This window comes from Nematolebias whitei, chromosome 7 (assembly GCF_014905685.2).
Source record: "Nematolebias whitei isolate Nwh7 chromosome 7, NemWhi1, whole genome shotgun sequence".
Classification (NCBI taxonomy): domain Eukaryota; kingdom Metazoa; phylum Chordata; class Actinopteri; order Cyprinodontiformes; family Rivulidae; genus Nematolebias; species Nematolebias whitei.
Window position 1 is genome coordinate 2,306,164 of NC_056504.1, and position 25,000 is coordinate 2,331,163.

At 45.3% G+C, this 25,000-nt stretch overlaps 1 protein-coding gene across 1 annotated transcript in view; it reads right to left on the reverse strand.

The window, feature by feature from the left end:
- The window catches only part of setd5 (SET domain containing 5), a 113,933-nt gene that overhangs the window by 27,068 nt on the left and 61,865 nt on the right, over window positions 1-25,000 (reverse strand). Inside the window, exons 3-21 of the mRNA XM_037678536.1 lie at window positions 22,050-22,152; window positions 21,465-21,724; window positions 19,033-19,091; window positions 18,768-18,955; window positions 18,635-18,673; window positions 18,261-18,551; window positions 13,335-13,483; window positions 13,109-13,226; window positions 12,919-13,028; window positions 12,607-12,835; window positions 12,432-12,515; window positions 6,561-6,701; window positions 6,102-6,479; window positions 5,760-6,020; window positions 2,743-2,860; window positions 2,407-2,636; window positions 1,854-1,910; window positions 1,338-1,775; window positions 1,038-1,115 (exon numbers count right to left, since the gene is read on the reverse strand). Coding sequence (XP_037534464.1) covers window positions 1,038-1,115; window positions 1,338-1,775; window positions 1,854-1,910; window positions 2,407-2,636; window positions 2,743-2,860; window positions 5,760-6,020; window positions 6,102-6,479; window positions 6,561-6,701; window positions 12,432-12,515; window positions 12,607-12,835; window positions 12,919-13,028; window positions 13,109-13,226; window positions 13,335-13,483; window positions 18,261-18,551; window positions 18,635-18,673; window positions 18,768-18,955; window positions 19,033-19,091; window positions 21,465-21,724; window positions 22,050-22,152 — 3,331 coding nt within the window. The remainder of the gene's footprint in view (window positions 1-1,037; window positions 1,116-1,337; window positions 1,776-1,853; window positions 1,911-2,406; window positions 2,637-2,742; window positions 2,861-5,759; window positions 6,021-6,101; window positions 6,480-6,560; window positions 6,702-12,431; window positions 12,516-12,606; window positions 12,836-12,918; window positions 13,029-13,108; window positions 13,227-13,334; window positions 13,484-18,260; window positions 18,552-18,634; window positions 18,674-18,767; window positions 18,956-19,032; window positions 19,092-21,464; window positions 21,725-22,049; window positions 22,153-25,000) is intronic.

Genomic DNA, 25,000 nt, shown 5'->3' on the forward strand with positions numbered 1-25,000 from the left:
ACAAACACCTTTAACAAACACCTGTAACAAACACCTGTAACAAACACCTGTAACAAACACCTGTAACAAACACCTGTAACAAACACCTGTAACAAACACCTTTAACGAACACCTTTAACGAACACCTTTAACAAACACCTTTAACAAACACCTGTCTGAACTGAGCTCATACACGCACAAGAGAGTTCTTTAAATTATTTTTCAAAGGTTAGAAATATGATCAATTTGTAAATAACAGTAAAATAAAACTCGCTCGGACACGTCAGCTCAGAAGTGCAGGTGGGCGGGGCACGCTGTATAAACCAAAATCAGCTGTTCCGACCAAAACTTCTAAACAATCTGCCACTCAAACAGTCAACAGTAAAAGAGGACCCAGACTGCCTGCCACTCAAAGGCTCATGGGTAAAAATCTTTTACACGTGTCCTTCTGTTAGTAAAATACCTCATGAACCACTGGACAGATTGTAATCAAATACTCAGAAAGAAATGATTAGATGTACGTCTACAATTCTTTAGGAGGCAATCTGATTCAAGATGGCCGTCAGCCTTACAGAACCCAAATATGGGCATATGTCAGGTTTTATACATATTAAGATTAAGACTGGGTGTGGTAGTAGCTGAGAGTCACGACACATAGGTCAAAGGATGGATTCATTTCAAGGCTCGACTAAAATGACATGAAAGTGGCGGGTGACAAGCAGTCCTTAAAGGAATGGTAACCCTCGTCTGTCTGTTACCCCCCCCCCACCACCCAGTTTGACAGAGGGGGTGTGAATCCCAGGTTTGAGCCATCAGCTGTGTTCCGACAGGATCACAAGAAGTCGTGACCCAGTGGGTTCGAGGCAATGAATGGACCTCTGGACACTGAAATGAGTCCCCTGGAAACAAGCGGGTCATAACAACGAATGCCTGGTGGGGTGGGGGGTGGGGGTGGGGCACAAAGCTGTCACCGAGCATGGGGTGGGTGTTGAATGCAGATGCAAAGGAACAATACTGACATGCACACTTCTAGATATGTTTGTAGGGAGTATATTCACCATATTGTGTACGGTGAGGTTTTCACTTCTTACAGCTAGATTTCCTGTGAGCAGACTAACGCTGCGCTGGCTCGCCCTCTGCCGTGGAACAAGAGTGGGAGAGAGACTTGGCAAACAGTGTCAAGGAGCACTGAGGGGGGGGGAAGAGGATCAAAGCTGCACAAACAATTCTTTGGACACACAGTGGAGAGAAGAGCTTCACTTTCTAAACGTGTCCGTCTCGTTGAGAAGAACAAGTTTAAAAAGCTTCAGATGCTCCTACAGGCCAATCGCTTCAGCGTGACGACGTCAACAACTTGCCTTTTTTTTCTGAGGAGGGTTGTTGGTGTGTGGGGGGGTGCTGCAGTCTATGTAGCCTGCTCCATAATGAGGCTCTGCAAAAGGGGACACAGAGCCGAGGTCTCCAACAGGGCCCTGGTTGGAGCAGTGGAAGGAGTCTGCTGGAGAAAACCCTCCATCCACCTGTGGGGGGCGCCAGTCAGTGCCTGCAGGATTCCCAAGGTTGGCGTTGAGGGGGGAGCAGGTGTATATGAGGTTGAACTCTGTCCTGAAGGCCTGCTCTCTGTTCTGTGAGTCTGAAGCTGGACCTGACCCCCCCACAGATGACTGGCCTTGGGAGTCGTGGCCTGAAACCACCGCAGGAAGAGAAAATTCCTCTGAGGCGACAGCCACAGGACTCTCCATGCTGGAGGGGAGGGACAGGTCCATGAACTGAGGCCTGGAGTTGTCAAAATCAGCCTGAGGACGACAAAGAGACAAACCAGGCTCAAGAAGCACGTCAGGAACATCTGGACCAGGTGTAAAGTGTGGACACACCTCTGGAGAGATGGACTCCTGCCGGTGCACAGGAGACGCCTCAGGAGACGAGATGTTCTACACACAGAAACAAAGGACATTGTCTGAAAGACGTCTGGACATGCTGTCCACGTAGTTAACATTAACACTGGTCTCCTATGAGCAGCCGCAGGACGAGCACCGAGTCCGGATCATCAAGGTCCACAGTTATGGTCATTTGTTCACGTCAACATCTGGAGTCCAAACTCCTTTTGATGAATTTAAACTTGTTCTTTCATTTTTCAAGACTTTCTTCTCAGTTGAACTAGTGTCCAACTGTGAATGCCAAAGATGACCATTATAATGAAAACAAATTAAAATCTGAATTTTGAAGGAAAACAAGTCATTTAGAATAATCAGTAACTAATCTATAAATAAATCAAAAACAGCTGTTAGGTCAACACTAGGTCACTCAAAATGATCCAAACTCAAGCGGTTTCCTCTGAGCGAGCACTGCTCTACACGTGGACGGACGCGCTGCAAGAGGAAATAACGGAGTTCCCTCACACGATGGTCGTCACAGCCGTGCCCTTACTTCAAACTCAAGTGGCATGTTGCAGCTGCTGGGGGGCAGCGAGGGCACCCGTGAGTAGGCCAAGCCGTTGGGCAGCAGGAGGCCATGAGGGGTGTGGAGCAGCAGGTGAAGGGAGTCCTCAGCGAGCGGCGGTGTGATCGGTGACAGGGGGCGGAGCAGGTGGTCCAAAGGTGCTGGTGTGGTCTCCGTCAGGTACTTGTGGTGGCGCTTTTTAAACGGAGCACTGACCTCTGATGTGACAAACAGGAAATGTAGATGAACAACTAGACAGAGCCTCGTTAACTCGTTTATTTAGGCAGCTGTGATGTGTTCTCTTCAACTTTTACGTGCACGTACCACTGCAGAGGGGGTTGGGGGTGGACCGGCTGCTGGTGCTCTGCTGGGATGAGGTAGACTCCGTGCCGTCCTCCATGCTGGCCGAGCAGCTCTCGTCCTCCACCTGTTTGATCCATCTCTGCGTGAAGAGCGAGAGCACAGCACACGACACGTTATGCACCTGTCCAGGTGGAGGTCTGTGGACATGGACTGCACAAACAAAAACCCTGTTCGACTGTTGACCTTGATTTATGACCTTGACCTTGGAGCTAGGATGCAAAGTGTATACGACAGTCCGTCTGGTGGTGATACAGAAGTGCTTGAAGTTTTGTTAAAATATTTTGAGCGGATCTGAAGTTACGGGCGGGACAAGAGAAAGTTTCCATACGTATGTACAGACACGACTCCATGACACGTCTGCCTTGGACAGGCGTGTCAAAACAGCCACGTTACCAACAAGCTCACGGTAAACGCCAGAAATGTTTATGTAACAGGAAGAAACCCTGTGTCTCTAAAGTTTCTGCAACAACAAACTGCATGGTTTTCATTCTACACCTACATTAAAATATATCAAGTGACTGAAATTTGTCAATAAAATGAAAAAGAGCATAAAAGTTTGTAGCTAGCCCGTTAGCGTAGCGCAGTCCTTCTCAAATGGTGGGGCGCGCCGCCCCGGGGGGCCCGGGGCAATGCCAGGGGGCCCGGGGCAATGCCGGGGGGGCGCATGTGACCCTAGAAAACATGCTGTTTTTGCCACAGGGAGTATTTTTACCATTCTCATTTTGTCGCGTGCGTTCCTAATAATAAAGTTATGAACAAATATGGCCGCCTTGTGGTTTTGGAGCCGTGCATGAGCCGTGTCTCTCCTCTGCTGCTGACACGATGAATAAACTCCGACCGACACCTCCTCCGTCCTCCGCTGCTGGTTTTATGATGCTCTGGACGTCACATGCAACAAAGAGTAAACACAAGCGAGAGCGACACCTGCCCCCTCTTTCCTCTTTTGTGTTTAGTTTTATCGATGAGTTTGTCAAAGCACAATTTACAGAAGTAATGTTTAATAAATGTTAGAACTCGATTCTTTGCTAACAAAATAAATTCTCCTCCTCAGTGAAGCTGTTTTTGACGCTCTGGACGCTCGTCACCCACAGCAGGTGACGAAGAGTCAACTCAAAGCGAGAGGGTTACCTGCTCCTTTCTTCTTTCATGCTGACAATTTTTTTTTTGTTTTATCGATGAGTGTGCTCACTGATCCTGACGTCCTCATTTTGATTAAAAATAAAAATAAAATTAGCATAAATTGTTTTATTCTAGGGCAGCACGGTGGCGCAACTGGTAGAGCTGCTGCCTCTCAGCGAGCAGGTCCCTGGTTCAAACCCCGGTCCAGGGGCCTTTCTGGGTGGAGTTTGCATGTTCTCTCCGTGCATGCGTGGGTTTTCTCCAGTTTCCTCCCACAGACCAAAAACATGCATGTTAGGCTGATTGGTAACTCTAAATTGTCCCTAGGTGTGAGTGAGAGAGTGAATGGTTGTTTGTCTCTATGTGTCCCTGTGATGGACTGGAGACCCGTCCAGGGTGTCCCCCGCCCCTCGCACAGTGATTGCTGGACATGGGCATCAGCGACCCCCGTGACCCAAAATGGAATAAACGGGTAAAGAAAATGGATGGATGGATGTTTTATTCTATTTAGTTTTGTAGGCCAAAGTGTTTTATAGAACATTACTGAATTAAAATGTTGCTGATCAATTTGAATTTATTGTTATTTATTGATTACATTTAATTGTATTTTTCAGTATCAAATGGTCCAAAATGTTTACTTCTTTCTGGGGGGGGCATACCAGAAAATAACTGAGAAGCACTGGCGTAGCGCCATGTAGGTCTGAGCTGAGCTTCTACATTCTCTGCTCCACGTCCTGAAGCAGCGGAGCTGCGTGGGGGCTGACGGAGTACTCAGGTCTGTTGACAGGGCGGGGCGCCCTCCTTGGATAATGGTGGAGAAACAAACAAACTGCGAGTCGTTTCTTTATGCGACTCGTTGCCAGCATGGGCCCCAGACTGCAGCGGATTATAGGAGATTCATTTCCAACACTCGGTGTGGAACAGTGTGACCTCACACATACAGTGGAGCTTCAAAGTTAAAAGTATAAAGTTTATTCATTTAAAAAAAAAAAAGTTTCTGAACTCTTTAGAATTGTTTATATTTCGATCCACCTCCTCAGGACAAGACTCAGCTGTTCACCTCCACCTCACAGAGAAGGGACACTCTGTTGAGGACCAAAACGTGCACATTTTGGACCGAGAACACAGATGGTTGGGGGGGGGGGGCGAAGGAAGCAATTTATGTAAAAAGAGAAAAGCCGTCTCTTAACAGAGGAGGAGGCCTCAGATTTCCACTTTCAAAAACATATAATGCAACTTTAAAACTGATCCCCAGCCAGTTTTCACACTTGATGGGAACAGAGGGGCCTCATCTGTGAATTAGAGGAACAAAGACCTACTGTTAAGGTGTTGAGGTGTGAACTGTCAATCTACATGTGTGTGTGTCTTATCTCACTCAGCCTTATAACCTGAACCTCTCACTCTTTGCTCTTTGAATAGAAGATGATCCTCGGATGAGGAGAGAAACGTCTTCTGTTACAAATAAAGTCCAGTTGTTTTTGTATTGAACACTTTTTGAATTGACCACGTTTAATATTTTGTCTCGTTTGTGTAACTGGTTCTCTTCATCTCCTTTTAGGACTTGTGTGAAATCTGAAGATGTTTTAGGTCAGATTGATGCAGAATATAGACAATCATAAAGAGTTCACAAACTTTGAAGCACCACAGTAGGTTTGATCCAAATGGCTATCGCTGCATCACTTGGTATGAAAAGTGCACGCCTTGTATCTATTCAGAATTAAAAACCGAAGCAGGGTCTGTAAATGAGCAGTCGGCTGAACGAGTGTCAGACAACCGTTTGATCCACAGTGCAAGGACACACAAATGTCCCTCGATGGGAACAAATTGATGAAGTTAATGTGTTTTTGTGATTCCGTCACCTTTTTGTAGCAGCCGTAGGTGCCGTCCATGCGGAGTGGGCGGGGCCTGTGTCTCTCAGGGTTAAAGGGTGAGCCGAAGCGGACGTAGTGTCTGGGGGCTGTACAGATGAGTGAGGGGTGAGATAGACCTGGAAGCATGTTGAGGGTGGTGGCCAGCACTGTGGGGTCAGTAGTTATTCGTAGTGGGCGCTCTACAGGAAGCTCCTGGGGCAGCTTCTCCCCCCCAGGGGTTTTATCGTTCAGCCACTCCGTCACCAAGTACTGAAAGAAGAAGGACATTGTGTCAGTGAGCACGTACGAAGCGCACGTTTGTGAACATGCAGAGGAGCGGACAGGCTGAACCTTCTTCGTCTTGGGGAAGCGCAGGCTTCCTCTGTGCATGCTGTTTGGGCCCTGACTGTCTCCGTCCAGGAAATGTCCCCCTCCACCCAAGCTGCAGTCTCCATGTTCTGAACCGTATGGACCCTGAGATCCCTCGTCAGTCTGAGCAGCCCCCTGTTCAGCCGATGCCTGAGCTGCTGCCATCGCTGCTGCAGCAGCTGCTGCTGCCGCCTGCTGGGCAAGAGCCTGGCGCTGCCGCCGTGCACGCTGGGACGAGCTGGACCTGTAGCGAGATATCCGACTCTTGGACCGGGGCTTTGTAGGTCTCACAGGTTTAGGGGGAGCAGCCAAGGCAGACAGAGTGGATGATGGGAACTTTTCTCCAACAGGTGGCGCCTCCTGTTCAACAACGTACGACAGATGAACAAACAGGAAGACACCAAAGCTACTGGTTCCACCAAAACAAGGACTGCGTCTGACCATGAAATAGGAGGCTCGCCGTGTGCTGACCCCCACCCCAGGTACAGAGAGGGTCTCTGCTGGGTTTCCAGAAGCTTCCTCAGCTTCATCCTTGAGTTCAGCTCCTCCAGCTCTCCTCCTCCTGTCCAGGCTGCCTGGAGTCTGAAGCAGAAGCAAAAGTCTGTCATGACAGGATTTGGTTCTGTCTCATTGCATTGACATCTACAACTGATTCAAGATGGCTGCCACCGCTTAGGGACCTGAGAAATGCATTTTACAGTTACTCAGATAAATGTAGTGTGATGGCATCCTTTCCACCTTTCTCCCAACTTCTCCAGCAACATGTCATCCCTCAATACCAGTTTGTAACTTTAAACACGCGGCACTCCGATGTGAATGTTTGTATTAGGGGTGTGAATCTCTCAGTGACTGGCGATCTGATTCGATTCTGATTTTTTTCTGTCACGATTCGATTCCAAATCAATTTTTCGATTCAGAAACGATTTTTCTATTGAAATGGTCATAAATTTTGTTTCTATTGTGTAACTGACAAGCTGAAAAGAATAAACAACAATGTAAACAAATACAACATTTATTTAAAACAATCATTTTAGTTCCTTACTGTATCAAATATTTTTAATTCATTTTATATTTATACCAAAAATAGGAAAAAATATAGGAGTGCATAAAATTCTGTAACTTAAATTACCAGTATTAGCTTTTGCTTGGATTAAAAAAAAAAAAAAAAATCTATGAACAAATAATCCATCCATCATCTTTACCCACTTCTTCCTTTTCGAGTCACTGGTATCACTGGTTCCCATATCAGCCATCCCTGTGTGAGAGGTGGGGACACCTGGACAGGTCTCCAGTCCATCACAGACAAATAATTCAAAATATATAAATATCAAAGTAAACAGACTTCATCTACCAGACACAGTACATCAACCTTTAACATAAAATACAGACTTCAGTTATTTTAACCATATTGCTCTAACATTTGTTATATTTTCAAAACTTAACCTAATATGAAACATACAGACTTCAGTCTTAACCATATTGATTCATATTTAGTAAATCTTTAACTAAGTTTAAAAACCTGCACTAAAACTTGTGAACTGTAATAATTTATAAATCATAAACTGTCTCATTTAGAAGTGGCTCCAGAGTAGGAATGCACGATATATACGGTACACGGTAGAACCGATAGAAATTTATCCTACAATAGAGATCTGTCTTCTACCGGCTAACTGCAGTAACGCTGTGTCTGAAGTAAAATCAGAGTTGTCAGATTTAATCGTTACTTTTTTTTGTTGAAAACTGTTTGTAAGTGGCGTTAAAGTCTTTTCTTCGAGAGCTAAGTAGTGAAGCTACAAGCTAACTACGTCCGGCTTGCCGTAGTGTAGCCGTATTCTGACGCATGCGCAAAACGCTGAGTTCCATCGACAGTTGTTGTTTTTCCCATCGAAAGTTAAAGTAAGCGTTGGTCATCTTTAGAGAAACCTGCTCTCTGATCTGTGAAAGAACTCTGTGTTGTGTGATTTTACTGAGAGACCCTCTGGTCAGAGCCACAGACTCATTTTGTGTCAACTCTCCATTAAAGCAGGAGGCGCCCACTAGAGGTTTGGAGGTGAAGTGTTTCAGTTGCTGCTCTGTTGCTCTTCATTTATTAAGACTGGAAACTGTTAAGAGTTAACAACATATTCTTTTGTTTAAAACATATGGCTAAAACTACATTTGATATATTTTGCTCTGTTTTGCACTACAAGCAAGAAGCCTAATACTTGATTTGTTTATTATTTTAAAACTCTCTGGACCTAGTAGTGGAATTTTCTTAATTCAAAATATATGAAGGCAAAAGGACACCCTACGCTTTTTTAAAAATTCCTATAAAGTTTTATACAAAAACATATTGCGACATATGTCGTTATCGCCACCCTTCACAATACATATCGTGATATGAATTTTATGCCATATCGCATGTTCCTACTCCAGATGTGTCTCCTGGCTTCAGCCTGTTAAAAAGACAAATTACATTGTTTGTTTTATAACTTGTCTATAAGTTTTAGTACAGTATGAGAACACGGTTACCTCTGAGCTGCAGCTGGTAGCATCAGAGCTAGGGACGGGGCTGATCCGATCCAGTATCGGTTTCCAATACCAGCATAATTTACGTATCGGATTTTCCCGATCCAACCTGCAGATATTTCTGATCCATGCTGCATGTTGGCTTCAAACTATGGACTGGATTTCCTGAACGGAGGCGTGTCTCATGAACCCAGAGTAATAAGACCCGCCTCACATTCAGGAAATCCATTCCATAGTTTGCAGCAGCTACAACTTTGATTTGCAAATCCATTTCTCATTAAGGCCAGGATCCAGTAACTCAATGCTTTTTCTCTTTGATTGCATCTCTGCAAACACTGGCTAAACAAGAACTTCCTGTTTTTAAATGACTGTAAAACAGAATGGATTTTATTTGGTGACAAAGATGCAGCTGACCTGTGAAATTTGAAGATTAACTTCAGTGACAGTGTGAATAACCTTGGGGTGACCTTTGATAAGGCTTTACACTTTGACAAACATATCACCTCTGTTGTCCGGTCTGGATTTTTTTATTTATCCATTTATCCATTTATCCATTTATCCATTTATCCATCCATCCATCCATCCATCCATCCATCCATCCATCCATCCATTTTCTTCCGCTTATCCGGGGTCGGGTCGTGGGGGTAGCAGCCTAAGTAGGGAGGCCCAGACTTCCCTCTCCCCAGCCACTTGGTCCAGCTCTTCTGGGGGAATCCCGAGGCGTTCCCAGGCCAGCCGACAAACATAGTCCCTCCAGCGTGTCCTGGGTCTTCCTCTGGGCCTCCTTCCAGTGGGACGTGTCCGGAACACCTCACCAGGGAGGCGTCCAGGAGGCATCCTAACCAGATGCCCGAGCCACCTCAACTGGCTCCTCTCGACGTGGAGAAGCAGCGGCTCTACTCTGAGTCCCTCCCGGATGATCGAGCTTCTCACCCTGTCTCTAAGGGAGAGCCCAGACACCCTGCGGAGAAAACTCATTTCGGCCGCTTGTATCCGAGATCTCGTTCTTTCGGTCACAACCCAAAGCTCGTGACCATAGATGAGGGTAGGAACGTAGATCGATCGGTAAATTGAGAGCTTCGCCTTTTGACTCAGCTCTCTCTTCACCATGACAGACCTGTACAACTGACCTGTTTTTTTATTTACGCCTTTTAAAAAGGTCAAACCCTTTTTAAACCATTGCGACTTGAGAAGCTGTTCATTCTTTCATCAGTTCTCGGCTCGATTATTGTAACTGTGTGTGTCGTGCACCTCAGTCATCTCTGAGCCGCCTCCAGCTGGTTCAAAACGCAGCAGCCGCTCCTGGACGGGACCACGTCACACCTGTTGTACTCTCACTACATTGGCTTCCTGTCCGTTTTAGAATAGATTTAAACTTTTATCATTTGTTTTCAAAGCTCTGAATGACCTCGCTGCTCCTTATAGAACAGAGTTGTTCAGCTCCAGGTCTCTGAGGTCCGACAGCTCCTGCTCTCTGTTCCCAGCACAGAATATAAACTCTGGGGGACCGTGGCTTTTCTGCAGCCGCACCTCGACTCTGGAATAAACTCCCACTTGATCTACGTCAGATTACTGAACTGGGCCCTTTTAAATCGAAGCTTAAGACTTTTTTATTCCAACAGGCTTTTAGTGCTTAAATATGTTTTGACGTTTCTGGTTCTCTTTTTGTTATTTTGTCGTGTTTTTCTTGCTTTTAACTTGTTGTCATTTTAATTATTGTTTTTGTTAAGTGCTTTGGTCACCATCACCGTGGTTGTGTAAAGCGCTACAGAAATAAATAAATGAAATGAAAACATGAATAAATACATGAGGACTGAGCAGCACTGTGGCTAACAGCTAACAAACTTTTCATGTAAACATGTCCGCTGTGTGGTAAGTATTTTACACTAGAAACACAAGACAGCAACGTGCACTGTCTGCAGAGCCGCTGTACCGAGGAGGAAGCGCCGTCGCGACCTACAATACAAGGAACATAATCAAACATAGCGCCACATGAAACCGCAGTAAAGTTAGTTTTAGGTTGGCCATTTGAGCTCCGGGGCTTCAGCGTTGTGTTCTTCTCGTTCAGTCCAAAGAAGGCAGCCTGGTCTCGGTCAGCTCCGTTCAGTCTGCTCGTCTCTGAGGAGGGACAGACTGAACGGAGCTGACCGAGACCAGGCTGCCTGCTTCAGATTGAACAAGAAGAAGACGTCGCTGAAACCACGGAGCTCAAATGTTTACAGAGAAGTTTATAAACTTCATCATTAATGACCAACCACTATCAGTTGTAGAAAACAGGATTTCTCAGCTTGATACTTGCAGCCAAGATATAGTTTACCCTCCAGGAGATATTTATCAGAACAACAGTAGACAATCATAAAAAACATGATTTGAAAATTACAAGAAAATGATATATATTAAAGAGAAGAAACAAACAGCTACATTATAAAGTGATGTAAGATAGTAAAAACAGGAACATGTCTGTTGGTTTATGACATGAACTTAGCAGATGTTTGAAGACATTGATTGGAGAGCCCGACCCAAAGTCTTCAGGCTTATAATATCTGCCCCTTATTTAAAGAAAATATATAAAATAACTTTAAACAATCACTTAAATTAATAACTTTAATATCCACTTTAAAACTAGGAATAAAAACGAACATGTTTTGTGTTAGCAGAATATAATTCTAACTTTAAAACTTATCCAACATTAATAAAACTTAGCTCAAGGTGCCTTTTTGGACATGCATGCATTATTTGTACAAATTGTACTTGAGAGCAGATTATTACAGCCTTGTATAAAATCAATGACGGTTGCCATTGTATTTTAACTTGTTTAAAAAATAATTGAATTTTTACGCATCTTTTATGACTGTTGTCATCACTATTGTTAAAAATTCAGGTGTCTCTTGTAAATGAGTCCCAGAGGCTCATTGGGATTAACCAGTAGAAATAAAGGTTTAATGAATAAAATAAGGATGATGATATCGGAACGGTATTGGCCGATATCCAGATTTAGGTATCGGGATTGACTGGATCGGAAGTAAAAAATGTGGATCGGTGCATCCCTAACCAGAGCTTCTCCCACTTCATTTTTGTTTCATGGTGGAGTTGAGGCGCAACTTTATCACTAAAAATCTACATGAAGGAATAACGTACGTTGGATCCATCGTATTAAAATAAAGCTGAACCCGTCACCTTCACTGAGCTGTCTCATCATGAATCCTTTGTGATGCAGCAGGAGATGGAGGAAAATCTTGCTGGTCGCTGCTTCACTTTCATCTAACATGAATTTTGTCGTATTTCCAAAATAATGTACTGCAATTTTATTTTACACTTCTTGCAAACAGCTGTGTTCTTGTTAATCTCTGTCTTCCCCAGAACATTGTAGGATCTGAAATGATGTTTAAAGCTGAAGCAGCGAGTTGAATCACGCTGTCTCCTCCTCCATACTGGCAGGCTCCATTCAGATAAAGGGAGCTGGATAACTAGCTGCTGTACGGTGGCCTGCACGGCTCAATTCTACAGCGGCCGAGTGGACACATAATGGGATATGCTGCACCCTCGGGAGTAAGAGCCTAAAAAAATAAAACTTAAACGCATTTTAAAATTGATTTATGGGCCTTTAGAATCGATTCAGAATCGCCAGGACTAAGAATGTAGTTTCTTTAAAAAATGGATTTTTTCCTGCACCCCTAGTTTGGAGGTCTGGAGATGAGTGTTTTTCTGGACCAGGTGGCCTTTACAGGCTTGTATGTTCACACTAAATAAACTGATAGCGTGTGTGCACACCAGCCTCTTTTAAAAAACACATTTGTTTCTTACTCTTTTATTGGAGATGTTGATCCCATTTTCTTCTACATCTCCTTCCTCTCCTTCCTCCACTTTAATGCCGTCCTGCGTTTTCTCCTAAACAGTGGCAGGTAGAGAGTCAGAGGCGTTTGTTGTCAAAAGTCTTGGTGCTACCATCAAGATATTGGGACAATCTTGAGACTCAAACCTCCGCGTCACTGCTGCCCTGCTGCTGCTCATGGCTGCTGCTGCTGCTGAGCTGACAACTTTCCAGCTCCTTCCTCTGAGCTTTTCTCCGTCGGGTCTCAGCTCCTACAGGAGGGGAGGGGAGGGCCAGGGTGGGGGGACTCAGCAAGCTCTCCCTGGGACTCAGGTTGTGTTTCTGCACAGGGCAGTTCTGGTTGCCCTTATGACAGGCGCAGTCCACTTTATAATTACTGATGAATTGTTGGGAGAGAACAAGGAGAAGGCGGAGTTACAGAAGGCAATGCAGACCAGTCCAGTGAGAAGCAGGACTCACCAGTTGTTGAACTCATAATCAAATCCAATCGTGACCTCAGAGTCTTTTGTAATCTGACTGATTGCATAGATGCACAGATGGATCATGCCCTCAGCGATCATGTGTCGAACCTGCACACATCAGTGGAATATAAGGCATGAAATGATTTGGAGCTTGAGCTGAAACAGGCTGGCGTTGCTCCAAGTCTGACCTCAGCGTTGGGCGTGCAGGATCTCCTGATGAAGCGGGCATCGTTTCCAAGCGTCCTGGCATCGACACATATCTCTACGTTGTTAAACTTGGAGTAGAAGAGCACAAACGGATACGGTCTGGGAACACAAGGGTTAACAGATATAAAAAACAGGTGAGTCTGCTTTATAAAACCTGATCAGGCTAATTAAGTTGTTTAGCAGTTGAGTTAAACTGTGACACCTTACTTTTTGAAAAAGTGTCCGTTGACTTCAAACTGCTGTCTGAGCATAACTTTCCCCCGGTATTCAATGATCAGGGTGTCTGGTTCCAAGTTTCTGGCTGCTCGCAGGATCTTCCTGTGTTTTTGGACTCGAGTTACTCGTCCCAGCTGGAGCTTTGTTCCAATTGAAAACACACAAAGGAAAGTATTTTATACAAGATGAAGGACAAAAACCACTGATTAGCTTTAAGCAGACGACCCTCAAGTATTCATGGAGCGTACGTCTACATCTGATTACCGATTGGAGGAAATTCATTTCAACATGGCCTCCACAGCTAAACACTTCAGTTTTACACACTTTGGGCTTAAGTTTGGCGAGGTGATAGCAGGGAGTCATCCCCAGTTCCTCCACCATAACCCTCAGCACAGGCTCCCCACAGGGCTGTGTGTTGAGCCCCCTCCTGTTCACTCTGCTCACGTATGACTGTGCACCTACCCATCCAAGCTGTCACATTGTATCCAAGATGAGTCCAGCTACATGCAGGAGGTGGAACACCTGGACAGCTGGTGCAAGAAGAACAACCTTCAAATCAAGGCGAAGAAGACAAAAGAGATGGTTGTGGACTTCAGAAGGAACAAACACACCTACACCCCCCTGAACATAAGAGGATCTGCGGTGGAAGTGGTCTCCAGCTACAAGTACTTGGGTGTACACATGAACAACAACCTCAGCTGGAGCAACAACACCACCAGCCTGATCAAGAAAGATCATCAGGGACTCTACTTCCTCAGGCGGCTGAGGCGAGCTGGTCTGGAAGCTCAGTCCTCACCTCCTTCTACAGGTGTGCAGTGGAGAGCATCCTGTGCTCCAGCATCAACGTGTGGCATGGAGGCTGCACAGCTGCAGAAAGAAAAGCTTTGCAGAGAGTGGTGAAGGCTGCACAGAAGATGTTGGAGTCAGTCTCCCCACCATCACAGACATCTACACCTCCAGATGCAGGAAGAGGGCCACCTGCATCATGAAGGACCTCACTCACCCAGCACACACACTTTGTCCCACTCCCCTCAGGAAGGAGGTTGAGGAGCATTAAGTGTAGAACCACTAGACTGAGGAACAGCTTCTACCCTGAGGCTGTTAGACTCATGAATCTCTAACCAGGATAATCACTGTGATGCCTCTTGGTTGTTGATGTGTGCTGCTGACTATCCATGATGCTGATAATTTCATGTTGCTGTGTTCATTGGTCCTCATCTGCTCACACAGACTCATGTTCGTGCTGCTGATGTTTTGGTGCATTGTTTTTGTACTATTAGTGTTTAGTGTAATCTTAGTTTAGTGAATGTAATATATTCTTAGTTCATGACTTGGCTCTTGCCGTGTGATGGACTTGCGATCTGTCCAGGGTGTCCCCCACCCCTCGCACAGTGATTGCTGGACATGGGCACCGGTGACCCCCGTGACCCAAAATGGAAGAAGCGAGTAAAGAAAATGGATGGACTTGGATCTTACTAATGTTTTTCTTTACAATTTGTGTTTTTGTTGGATGTAACTGGGACCCTATGTACATAGCTTGTGAAGGTGGGGAGACTGACTCCAACATCTTCTGTGCAGCCTTCACCACTCTCTGTAAAGCTTTTCTTTCAGGCCGACTTATCAAATTTCTCTTGGGATATGTGTAAGCTAAGGAAAAGCTTTGTCTATCGCTATTCACTTCTCATGTGAGGAGCTTTCTCAGTCCAAAGTTCAGTGAGTGTGGGGTTTGAGTTAAGCCCCCAGTATACTCACGCGTACGTCCGTTCATGCGTACGTGCGCGTGTACTGTACGCAGAGGGTTCAGTCTTCATACTCCAGCGTCCACCCCGAGCAGCTGCAGAGCAGCTTCACAGACAAGGGGCGTTTACCTTCGGGACAAATTGATGTCGCCGATTGGTCATTTGCTGACACACCTACTGGATTGATTGACAGGTGGGGGGGACGAACGCTGGCAGCCTCAGCAGTGTTCTGTGTTTATATGTTGTTAATAAAAAGATTTTAGCTGGTCCTGCAGCCCACACATCAGACCAGCCCACCAGGAAATCTTCAGACCCTCCCGCAGCCACGCTGGACCTGAGTTTAATTCGCTCGTGACAAATTCCTTCATTTCTCACCATTTCAGTCATGGCATCAACGGAGGAGGAAGAGATCACTGCCTCTTGGCAAAAAAACTAAAGAAAAGGCCAGATCAGGATGAAGAAGGGGAATTTAATACATTAGTGTCGCATACAAAACAGTCCCTCGCCGAGCAGTTTATTGTGCGACACCACGTACGCGTATGTGGTCGTAAAAATTTGAGCTTTGTACGGACGTGCCCTGGGGGGTACGCTCGTACCTCTGCGTACGTACGTACAGGGCAGTATACTGGGGGTTTTAGTCTGACTCACAAATGGGCCACTCTGGTCCCATGAATGAAGATCTTGATTGGAGTGAAACTGACTGGGTATCGGTCCTAAAGCTGCAGTATGTTTTTGAAAGTTGACATCTGAGAACTCCTCCTCTGTAGGCCTGTCACAACAAATTTTGCTGGGCGATTGCCTCAGAAATTATTGCGGCAAACAATAATATTGTTTGAAATTTGACAATAATTAGTAATTATTGTCAAATTTAAGAAGAAATGTTGGTTAATTTTTGTGTGTAGTACCTTTTTTGCCCACTGATGGCAGTATAAGACCGTTTGAACTGAAGGATGGGGGGGGGGGGAGGTTTGTGAGCTCATTCATCCAGGTAGATAACAAAAGAAGGTAAAATCATTTCATCTAGACCAGTTTCTTTAAAGGAGAAACGTTTCGTCTTCCATCCAGAAGACTTCATCAGTCTGTTGCCTGCCAACCAGATCTGTCTCATAAGTAGCCTTCGTTGCTGTGATTGATGAAGTCTTCCAGATGGAAGACGAAACGTTTCTCCTTTAAAGAAACTGGTCTAGATGAAATAATTTAACCTTCTTTTGTTATCTACCTGGATGATTGAGCCTACAAACCTTTTTCTGAACCATTTTGGCTTTGGTGTCCTCAGGTGGTTTCTGTGAGTAGCAAGTCAGCCTTCTGGCCTAAAACATTTGATTGTTACACATGATGATTGATTGTTTTGGGCGGATGGGTCCTTTTGCATGTGTTAAAGCTTCTGAGATTCCAACAGGAGGTTGGCTTGAAACACAGCAATGAACACTACTTATGAGACAGATCTGGTGGGAAAGCCACAAACTGATGAAGTCTTCTGGATGGAAGATGAAACGTTTCTCCCTTAAAGAAACTGGTCCAGATTAAATTATTTAACCTTCTTTCGATCGAAGGATGGATAGTGAGGGAGCGAGCAGCGTGTTCCTTTAAGAAAAATGTGAGGGAGGGCCCTTGACGTGACATGGGCTGTCTCTCTTCGGTTCTCAAAATGGCGGATGCTCGGTGTGGTTCGAGCTCTTTAGCATAGCATGTGTCACACCAAGTTTTTAATAAAAATCAGTAAACAAGTTCTCAGCTGCTTTTTGCAGAGAAAAACAACTTTTTACACAAAGTCACGAGTTTCAAACGTGAATTTTGGAGCTTCGACAAGATGGAGGTTTTTTCCTGAGGTCGGACTTTTAGCTCGTAGCTTAGCTTCTCAGCTTAGCTGCTTTTAATGACATGATTTGTACGATTGAAACAGATTTTAAAGTGAAAGGGAGGGGTCAGTGACGAGCGCCGGAGTCGAGTCTTTTCTCATCGAGTGTCTTCAGTAGAAAGAGAGAGACACGAAGAAACGATGAAGACCATCAATGAAAATGAGGTCGATAATTTTCATTCATCCTGTGATTAATTGATTTATTGTTTATCGTGACGGGCCTACTCCTCTGTTTAAAGATGTTTTCTCTCTTTTTACATAAACTGCTTCCTTCACCCCTCTCAAACCATCTGTCTTCTCAGTCCAAAATGAGAAAATCCTGGTCCTCAGAAGAGTGTCCCTTCTCCCTGAGGTGTTGAGACGAGTCTGTGTTTTCCTCCTCGTCCTCATGTTGCACAGCTGCTCCTCATTCTAATCACCGCAGGTGTCCCTCCTCTCACGTCATTAGTGTCAGTATTTAGTCTGTGTGTTTTCACTCTTGGTGTCCCAGCATTACATACATCTACCCTCCTATCTAAATTCACTCTCCAAGCCTTCCAAGGTGTCCTGGGTCTGGTTTCCTCCTCCTCACTCAGAAGTAAGTTTTTGCTGCCCCGTTCAGCACTTTAATTTTGATCAATAAATTATTTGTTTATTTTTCTATTCCTGAGTCCTCATGCCTCGGCCTGCACTTGGGTTCGACACCCAACACCAGACCTTAACAGGTGTAGGTGAACAGCTGAGCGTGGTCCTGAGGAGGTGGCTCTCCTGTGTTGAGCCATGCGTCTGTGGAGAAGATGTCTAGTTTCTCCAATGTAGAGGTCTGGACAGTCCTCGCTGCGCTGGACACCACACCACTCTGTTGGTGTTTGGGTGGAGCAGCCTCTGTCGGAATCCTGTTGGGCTTGAAATGCACTGGGATGTTGTGCTTGTTGAAAATCCTTCTGAATGTGTAGTTTTGAAGATGACTGGAGCTGAACGGAGGATGTAAGCTAAACCACATCAAAACACACAGATGTAGCCACACCAAATGGAAGTCGGTACCACACTCAGTTTCAAGTTATCAAGCTCACAACATGCACAGGCAGAGGGTGTTTCCAGTTCCCCCTCTTCGTCACGTGACGGGGGAACTCTTTCTGTGTCCCACTGGTGTGAACGAACGCTACATTAGCCGATATTCAACCTCTACATTTGACATTGTTACGACTGTTGAGTTTGTCACGGTTTCCTAAACCGCCTGACGTTATATGTTCTTATATTGCATCGTTTGCAGCAGGAAGTGCTTGTGTTGATGTGAGGCCATGTAAAGATTAGTGAACGAGGATGGTGCTCGGAGCTGACCTGCATCTGGGAGCCCAGGACTGTGTTGTTGCAGGCCAGCTCGGTGCGGCTGATGGTGTCCATGCTGTCAAGTGGCGCGTGGATCTGCGTGGAAGAAGGTGGAGTCGTGGTGCCGCTCTCTACCTTGGAGACCGTGGAAGAGGCAGAACGATGGAGCTGGAGCAGGGTCAGGATATCTGCGCTGTACTGGTTAGCCTGAGCCTCCTCATACTGGTCTGTCCACTGGCGGATCCTGCTCTCCCAGCCCTCTGCTGTGTTTTCATCCAGCACGCTGGCCTCTGTCGTGGAGTTCTACACCCAGATAGTAAGCAAATGTTGTGATGGCAGCTTGTCTTACAGAAAGAAACATCAGTGAGGAAAGACTTTAGTTTAACCTTCATCCTCATGGATTTTCTTGAACCCTCACGAAAAGCCTGAAAGAAGGAGCAACAACAAACTGTTCCATGTGACTAACCTACAACAAAACAGCAACGCCATGATTATCTTCACTTCTGTGACTTCTCGTACCTTCACTTTCTTCACCTTCGGTGTCCCACGAATCTTCTCTGTGCTCTTCTTCCTCTTCTTGGATTTTCTGCTCTTGACCCGGTTGACGGTGAGTTTTATGCTGGTGGGTGTGTGCTGGGTGGCGGTGTAGGAGATGGTGGACGGTGACACCTCTTCGTCGCCACTCTCTGTGGCGCTGCTCTCTCCAGCTGGGACAGAAAGGCAGCAGCAAGTCAGGAACACAACCACCACTAACCTCCTTCAGATGAAGTGTTAAATGCCCCACCTGAAACATTTTCAGGTTTTCTGTGTTTGTGTTCTGCCCCTTTCCTCCGGTCCAGCTCTCTGCAACACAAACACGCCTGCAGGTCAGAAAACACTTGCTGCTTGAACTTTGTGCACTGAAAAGCATTTCTGTGCCAGAGCTAGCCAAAAGGCGATTTTTAATCTGCAGTCTGCGGACAGAAACAAGCAGCAAGACAAAGTTTTGTTGTAAAACGTAGTGGTTGTAAAGTTTGTAGCTGTGGAGATGATCATGAAGTTTCTCTGGCCAGGAACTGAACAGAGAATCAAAGTAAACCTAAATGTTTCTGGTGCAAGATATTGAAGTGACAGTGTGGAGAAGATCAGAGGGACGTTTGTGTTTTCTCTTGTCTGAGGCAGCACAGTGACCGACAGACATTCATCCACCACCACGTGCAGTGACGGAGCCAGGGGGTGGCCAACGGTGGCCTTGACCACCATAGATTCATCTTTGGCCACCCTAATTATTTGAGGAAACTTTACTTTTAAGCAACATAAAAACTAGAAAGCCTAGTTTCTTCAAATACTGAGGTATTTCCTGTATGGCAGTGGCCATATGAAATTTTGATGTGGCAACCCAAATGTCAAAAGAAAGTTTTCTTACACCTACATGTAGCCACACACCAGAATGGAAGTCTGTACCTTCACTTACTTTTTAAGCCGTCACGCTCACAACAAGCACAAATGAACTGGGGTATTTCCACTTCCCCCCATCTGCTCAGTGATGGGGGAACTATCAGAAGTGGAAACAATTCAAGAAGTTTCCTCTGAAAGGACTAGATCAGAACAAAGTCCTGCTCAGTTTGTCCTAATGTGTGAACGACCACCTGAACGCTGGTTGTAACTGAGCTGATAGACTGCCTTCTTGTTTTCACTTGATGTTTAAAGACCTGTGTTCTGTTAGGAATGCATATCGCCCGCCTCTCATGCCAGAGTTCAAGACAAGTTTCTTTAACAAGAAGGGACCAAGCATTAGCCAAGTCAAACCTTATAAAGGATGTTGTGTGCGACCTTACTGGATGGTAGCACTCAGGAGTGTGTTGGGGCGATGCTCAGCTACTACCACACCAAATGTTGGCTCCGTGTTTGTACAATGATTGAGTTAGAGCCATGTGGTCAATATGGCAGACATGTTGAACTGGGTTCACGCCAACTGTCGGTGATAAGTTTCTGGTCCAGGCTGAACCCGTGTTACATCAGTGTAACAACTGTTACACAAACATTCTATCAAAGCCACCGGCTCGACCCCGTCATGTGCGCTCTTACTTTTATTGGCATTTCGAGTTACCATGGTGACGTAATTTACAAAGATGCTATTTTTCACTCTTCACACCCTCTGACACAAGCTATGTTCACATGGACATAAGTAATGGGATTAAACGGCCATTCAGAATAAAAACGCGTCATATCGGATTTTTTTTTTGTTGTTGATTTAGCTCGATCTGAAAAAAAATCTGTAATCTGAATGAGACGGGTGGTTTAAGTCGAGTCATAATTTTCAGATTGAGGAAAAGTGACCTGACTGCACATGTGCGACCCGTGTCTGTCTCACGCATTTCCGCCTGGCTAATGCTAATGCTAATAATGTTAGCATGTCGGGAAGCAGAACTGTTCGGTGAGCGACATCATTTCTACTAGAAACTTAGAACGAGCTCAGAATGATGTGTCGCCTGCAGCTCAGTCAGGGAGCGCAGCAACGTCTCCACCGTCATTAAAACCTGTCGCGGGTCCATTTTGGTGCTCAGGTTTGTGCACGTTCATCCTAGAAGTAGAACTTCTTCTTCTTCTGTGTTTTTAAGGAGAGTTTACCACGCTGCACCTGTCAGTACTGCTGTTCAGAACAAAGCTGCAGGTAAACGCTCGTCGTGAACAGATTGAGCCCATGTCAACATTTGGATTATTTAATCTGAAAACATTTCAATCCGGTCAAAGAATTTTGCACATGTAAACATAGCTACAGTGATGTCATGTGACCTTGAGTGGAGAGGTCTCTGAACAAAACACTGATTAATGTTTGGAGCCATTTTGGATCAAGATGGCTGCCACAGCCACCTGAGAAAACTCAAAACTGACCAAGTCGGACATTCTTGGAGATATTGAGCTGAAGTCTGATGTGGTGGTAGCTGAGAGCGAACCCCAGCACGGTACTGTCAAATGAACATTTTTACACGGTTGCAACGTGGCTGTCCTCGTCAAGGTTCCTCCAGGAACTTTCTAGTTCTTGTAGTTCTTATCCTTATTCCATTGTAGTAAATACTAAAAACAACCTTTATACTTTTCAGACTGCAGGAACAAATTGAGTAATAATTAAAAGGTTGATATTTTAAAATGAAATGAGCAATAGTGTTACACTGATGCCTGCTTGACTCTGTGAGTGCAGGATCCAGGTGATGGGGTGGGGGGTCCATCTCTCACCTGCACTGACATGCGTCGTGCAAGCTGTCGGGGGCCGGGCTGCAGCGGCACCAGCTGGGTACGGCTCCGTCTTCCTCTGAGGAGCTGTCGCTGTCGGCCGAGTTGTCCTCCGTCGGTTCGTGGTATCGGGAGGTACGAACCATGCCGTTGAGATCCATGTGGGGAATGATGGTCTGGGAAAGTGGAGAGGCAGGTGGGGTTGGGGGAGGGGGTGCGCCATAGTTGTGATCCTGACAACACACAACGGAAGACTGTTGCATCTTCAAACAAAGGGTGTTCAGGCAAAAAGGGAAACGGAAAATGGAGACAAATGAAAATGAGGGCAAAAACACAGGAATGTGAAACAGTACAGCTGTTAATCCCAAACGCAGTCTGAACACAGAAGACTAACAGCAGGAAACATGCACCTGCTGCACTTTACTGCAGTACTTAAACACATCAAACATTTTAAAAGATCAGGAACAAAAGAAAAGAGTAGGTATTAATGTTTCAAATGTTCAGAAATGCAGTCATCTGATTAAAAATGAAACAATCCATCATACAATACGACATGCTCAGATTAGAAAGTAATCTGTGTGAACTCACAGCATACGGTAGTCCCTGATAGGCATGATTCTGTGCACTCCCGCAGCTCTGGTTGTTGTAGTTCTTTTCATGCACTGCAGGGCTCGCTTCCACTGACTCAGGGCTGACGGACACACAGAACACATGCTCATTCCAACACGGCTCTACAGAAACCTAGTGGCATGACGAGCCGTCACTGGATGGTGCTCTGAAGCAGCACATCACACGACTATGCTGCAAACATTTGTGCCTAAAGATTCCAATTCAAATATACAAGTCAGAGTGAGCACAGCAACTTGCTTGAATAAAAACATGCATGCTGACAGAGTAACAGATCAGAGCCTGCATGAGATGGAGGCCTGCTGCATTCCAGTGCAGCTCAGACCCGTCAGCGGGTTTCCAACATAAATGCACCAACAGGTTATTCTGGGCCATCTGAACTCATTTCCTCTTACACAACTCAACGTTTAGGCTCTAATGTGGAGAAACGAGTCCAGTTGCTCAAGAGCCACCAGAAACCTGCTTTTATTACCATTTACATTTCTGCATACATGTTTGTTCATAAGTTTCAAAGTTCAAATAAAGCATCGTTTCAGACATAACTGCTTCCTGCTGAGGGAGCAGCAGACATTTGTGACTGAGCCTCCTTTTCCTTAAAAATAAGTTTGAGTTAGACCCAAACAAACCTTTGTTGGCTTTAAAACCTGGTTAACATCTCATTTACTTCAAAAACATGAAAAAAAACACTTCAAATCAATCGAGTCCACGCTTTGGGAACAATCAGGCACGTGTCTGACTCAAAACAAGTAAAATGTGTAACAAAACGGTGTAGATTCACGTCTTCCACCAAACTATACCTTTGCATCTTTGGTCATTTGGTACCCAGACTTCTGGGGCATGTGGGGCTTCTTCATAAATACTTGTGACCTGGTCATTAATCTAATGAAGAACAATTAAATGTTGATTATTATCAACATTTACGTGGTAAAGCCACAACAACTGGGCTGCAGCCTTAAATGTTCTCAGATTAACTCTGAATCTCACAAATTTAAACACAAACTTTTATTCAAATCAAGATACAGTAATTCCAGGACTATAAGCTGCCATTGTTTCACAGGCTTTGAACCTCACAGCTTAAACAATGCTAAGACTAATTCATGGATTTATTTTTAAATTTTTTGACGGGCTAACAAGCTTCATGCCGCCAAAACATTTAGCCTCATCACACCCGGGCACTCACATAGCTGCCCAATACATGTTGCTCTTGGTGGAGGGGGGATGATCCTCGTGACTAAATGACACTACCTGTATGAACAGAGGTTAAAAAAATTCTGGCCAATGAAATCACCAAACAGGTCACGGTCCACCAGTGATCCACCATTTTGTGTTCAGGCACAAACAAACCCCCCACCCATTCCCCCCATTGTCTGCAAGATTCCACAGTCATTGTGCGCCCTCCCTGGGGGCACAACGCACCCCCCATCTGTGGTCCACACTGCGCTCAACCACCTGGAGCAGAAAAACTCTTACGTCCGTATGCTCTTTGTGGACTTCACATCTGCCTTCAACACCATGATCCCCCAAACCCTGATGGACAAACTATCCACACTAGGACTAAGCCCCTCCATCTGCAACTGGGTACTAGACTTCTTAACAAACAGACCACAGTTAGTGAGGATCCACAACTTCTCCTCCTCCACCATAACCCTCAGCACTGGCTCTCCTCAGGGATGTGTGTTGAGCCCCCTCCTGTTTACTCTGCTCACGTATGATTGTGCAGCTACCCATCCAGGCTGTCACATTGTAAAGTTTGCAGATGATACAGCGGTGGTGGGATGCATCACAAACAATGATGAGTCCAGCTACAGGCAAGAGGTGGAACACCTGGAGAGCTGGTGGAGAGAGAATAACCTTCACATCAATGTGAAGAAGATGAAGGAGATGATTGTGAACTTCAGAAGAAACAAACACCTACACACCCCTGAACATAAGAGGATCTGCAGTGGAAGTGGTCTCCAGCTACAAGTACTTGGGTGTACACCTGAACGACAACCTCAGCTGGAGCAACAACACCATCAGCCTGATCAAGAAAGCTCATCAGAGACTCTACTTCCTCAGACGGCTGAGGCGAGCTGGTCTGGAAGCTCAGTCCTCACCTCCTTCTACAGGTGTGCAGTGGAGAGCATCCTGTGCTCCAGCATCAACGTGTGGCATGGAGGCTGCACAGCTGCAGAAAGAAAAGCTTTGCAGAGAGTGGTGAAGGCTGCACAGAAGATGCTGGAGTCAGTCTCCCCACCATCTCAGACATCTACACCTCCAGATGCAGGAAGAGGGCCACCTGCATCATGAAGGACCACACTCACCCAGCACACACACTTTCTGCTCCGCTCCCCTCAGGAAGGAGGTTGAGGAGCATTAAGTGTAGAACCACTAGACTGAGGAACAGCTTCTACCCTGAGGCTGTTAGACTCATGAATCTCTAACTAGAATAATCACTGTGAAAAATCACATCATCTTGCTGCTGATCTGTTTGATGTTGCTGCTGATCTGTTTCATGTTGCTGATCTGTTTCATGTCGCTGCTGATCTGTTTCATGTTGCTGCTGATCTGTTTCATGTTGATGTGTTCATGCATGCTTATCTGCTCAGACTGATTCATGTTCATATTCATGCTGCTATTTGACGTAAAGTTTTATGCTATTAGTGCTACAAAGAAATAATCTGTTTGAAGAGTTTCAGTCAGGGTTTAGAGCTCATCATAGCACAGAAACAGCACTAGTAAAAGTCACTAATGATATTCTCATGGCCTCAGACAATGGACTTGTGTCTCTACTGGTCCTGTTAGACCTCAGTGCTGCATTTGATACAGTTGATCACAATATTTTACTACAGAGGCTTAAATATGATGTTGGGATTACAGGAACAGCTCTAAAATGATTTAAATCATATCTATCTGATAGATTCCAATTTGTA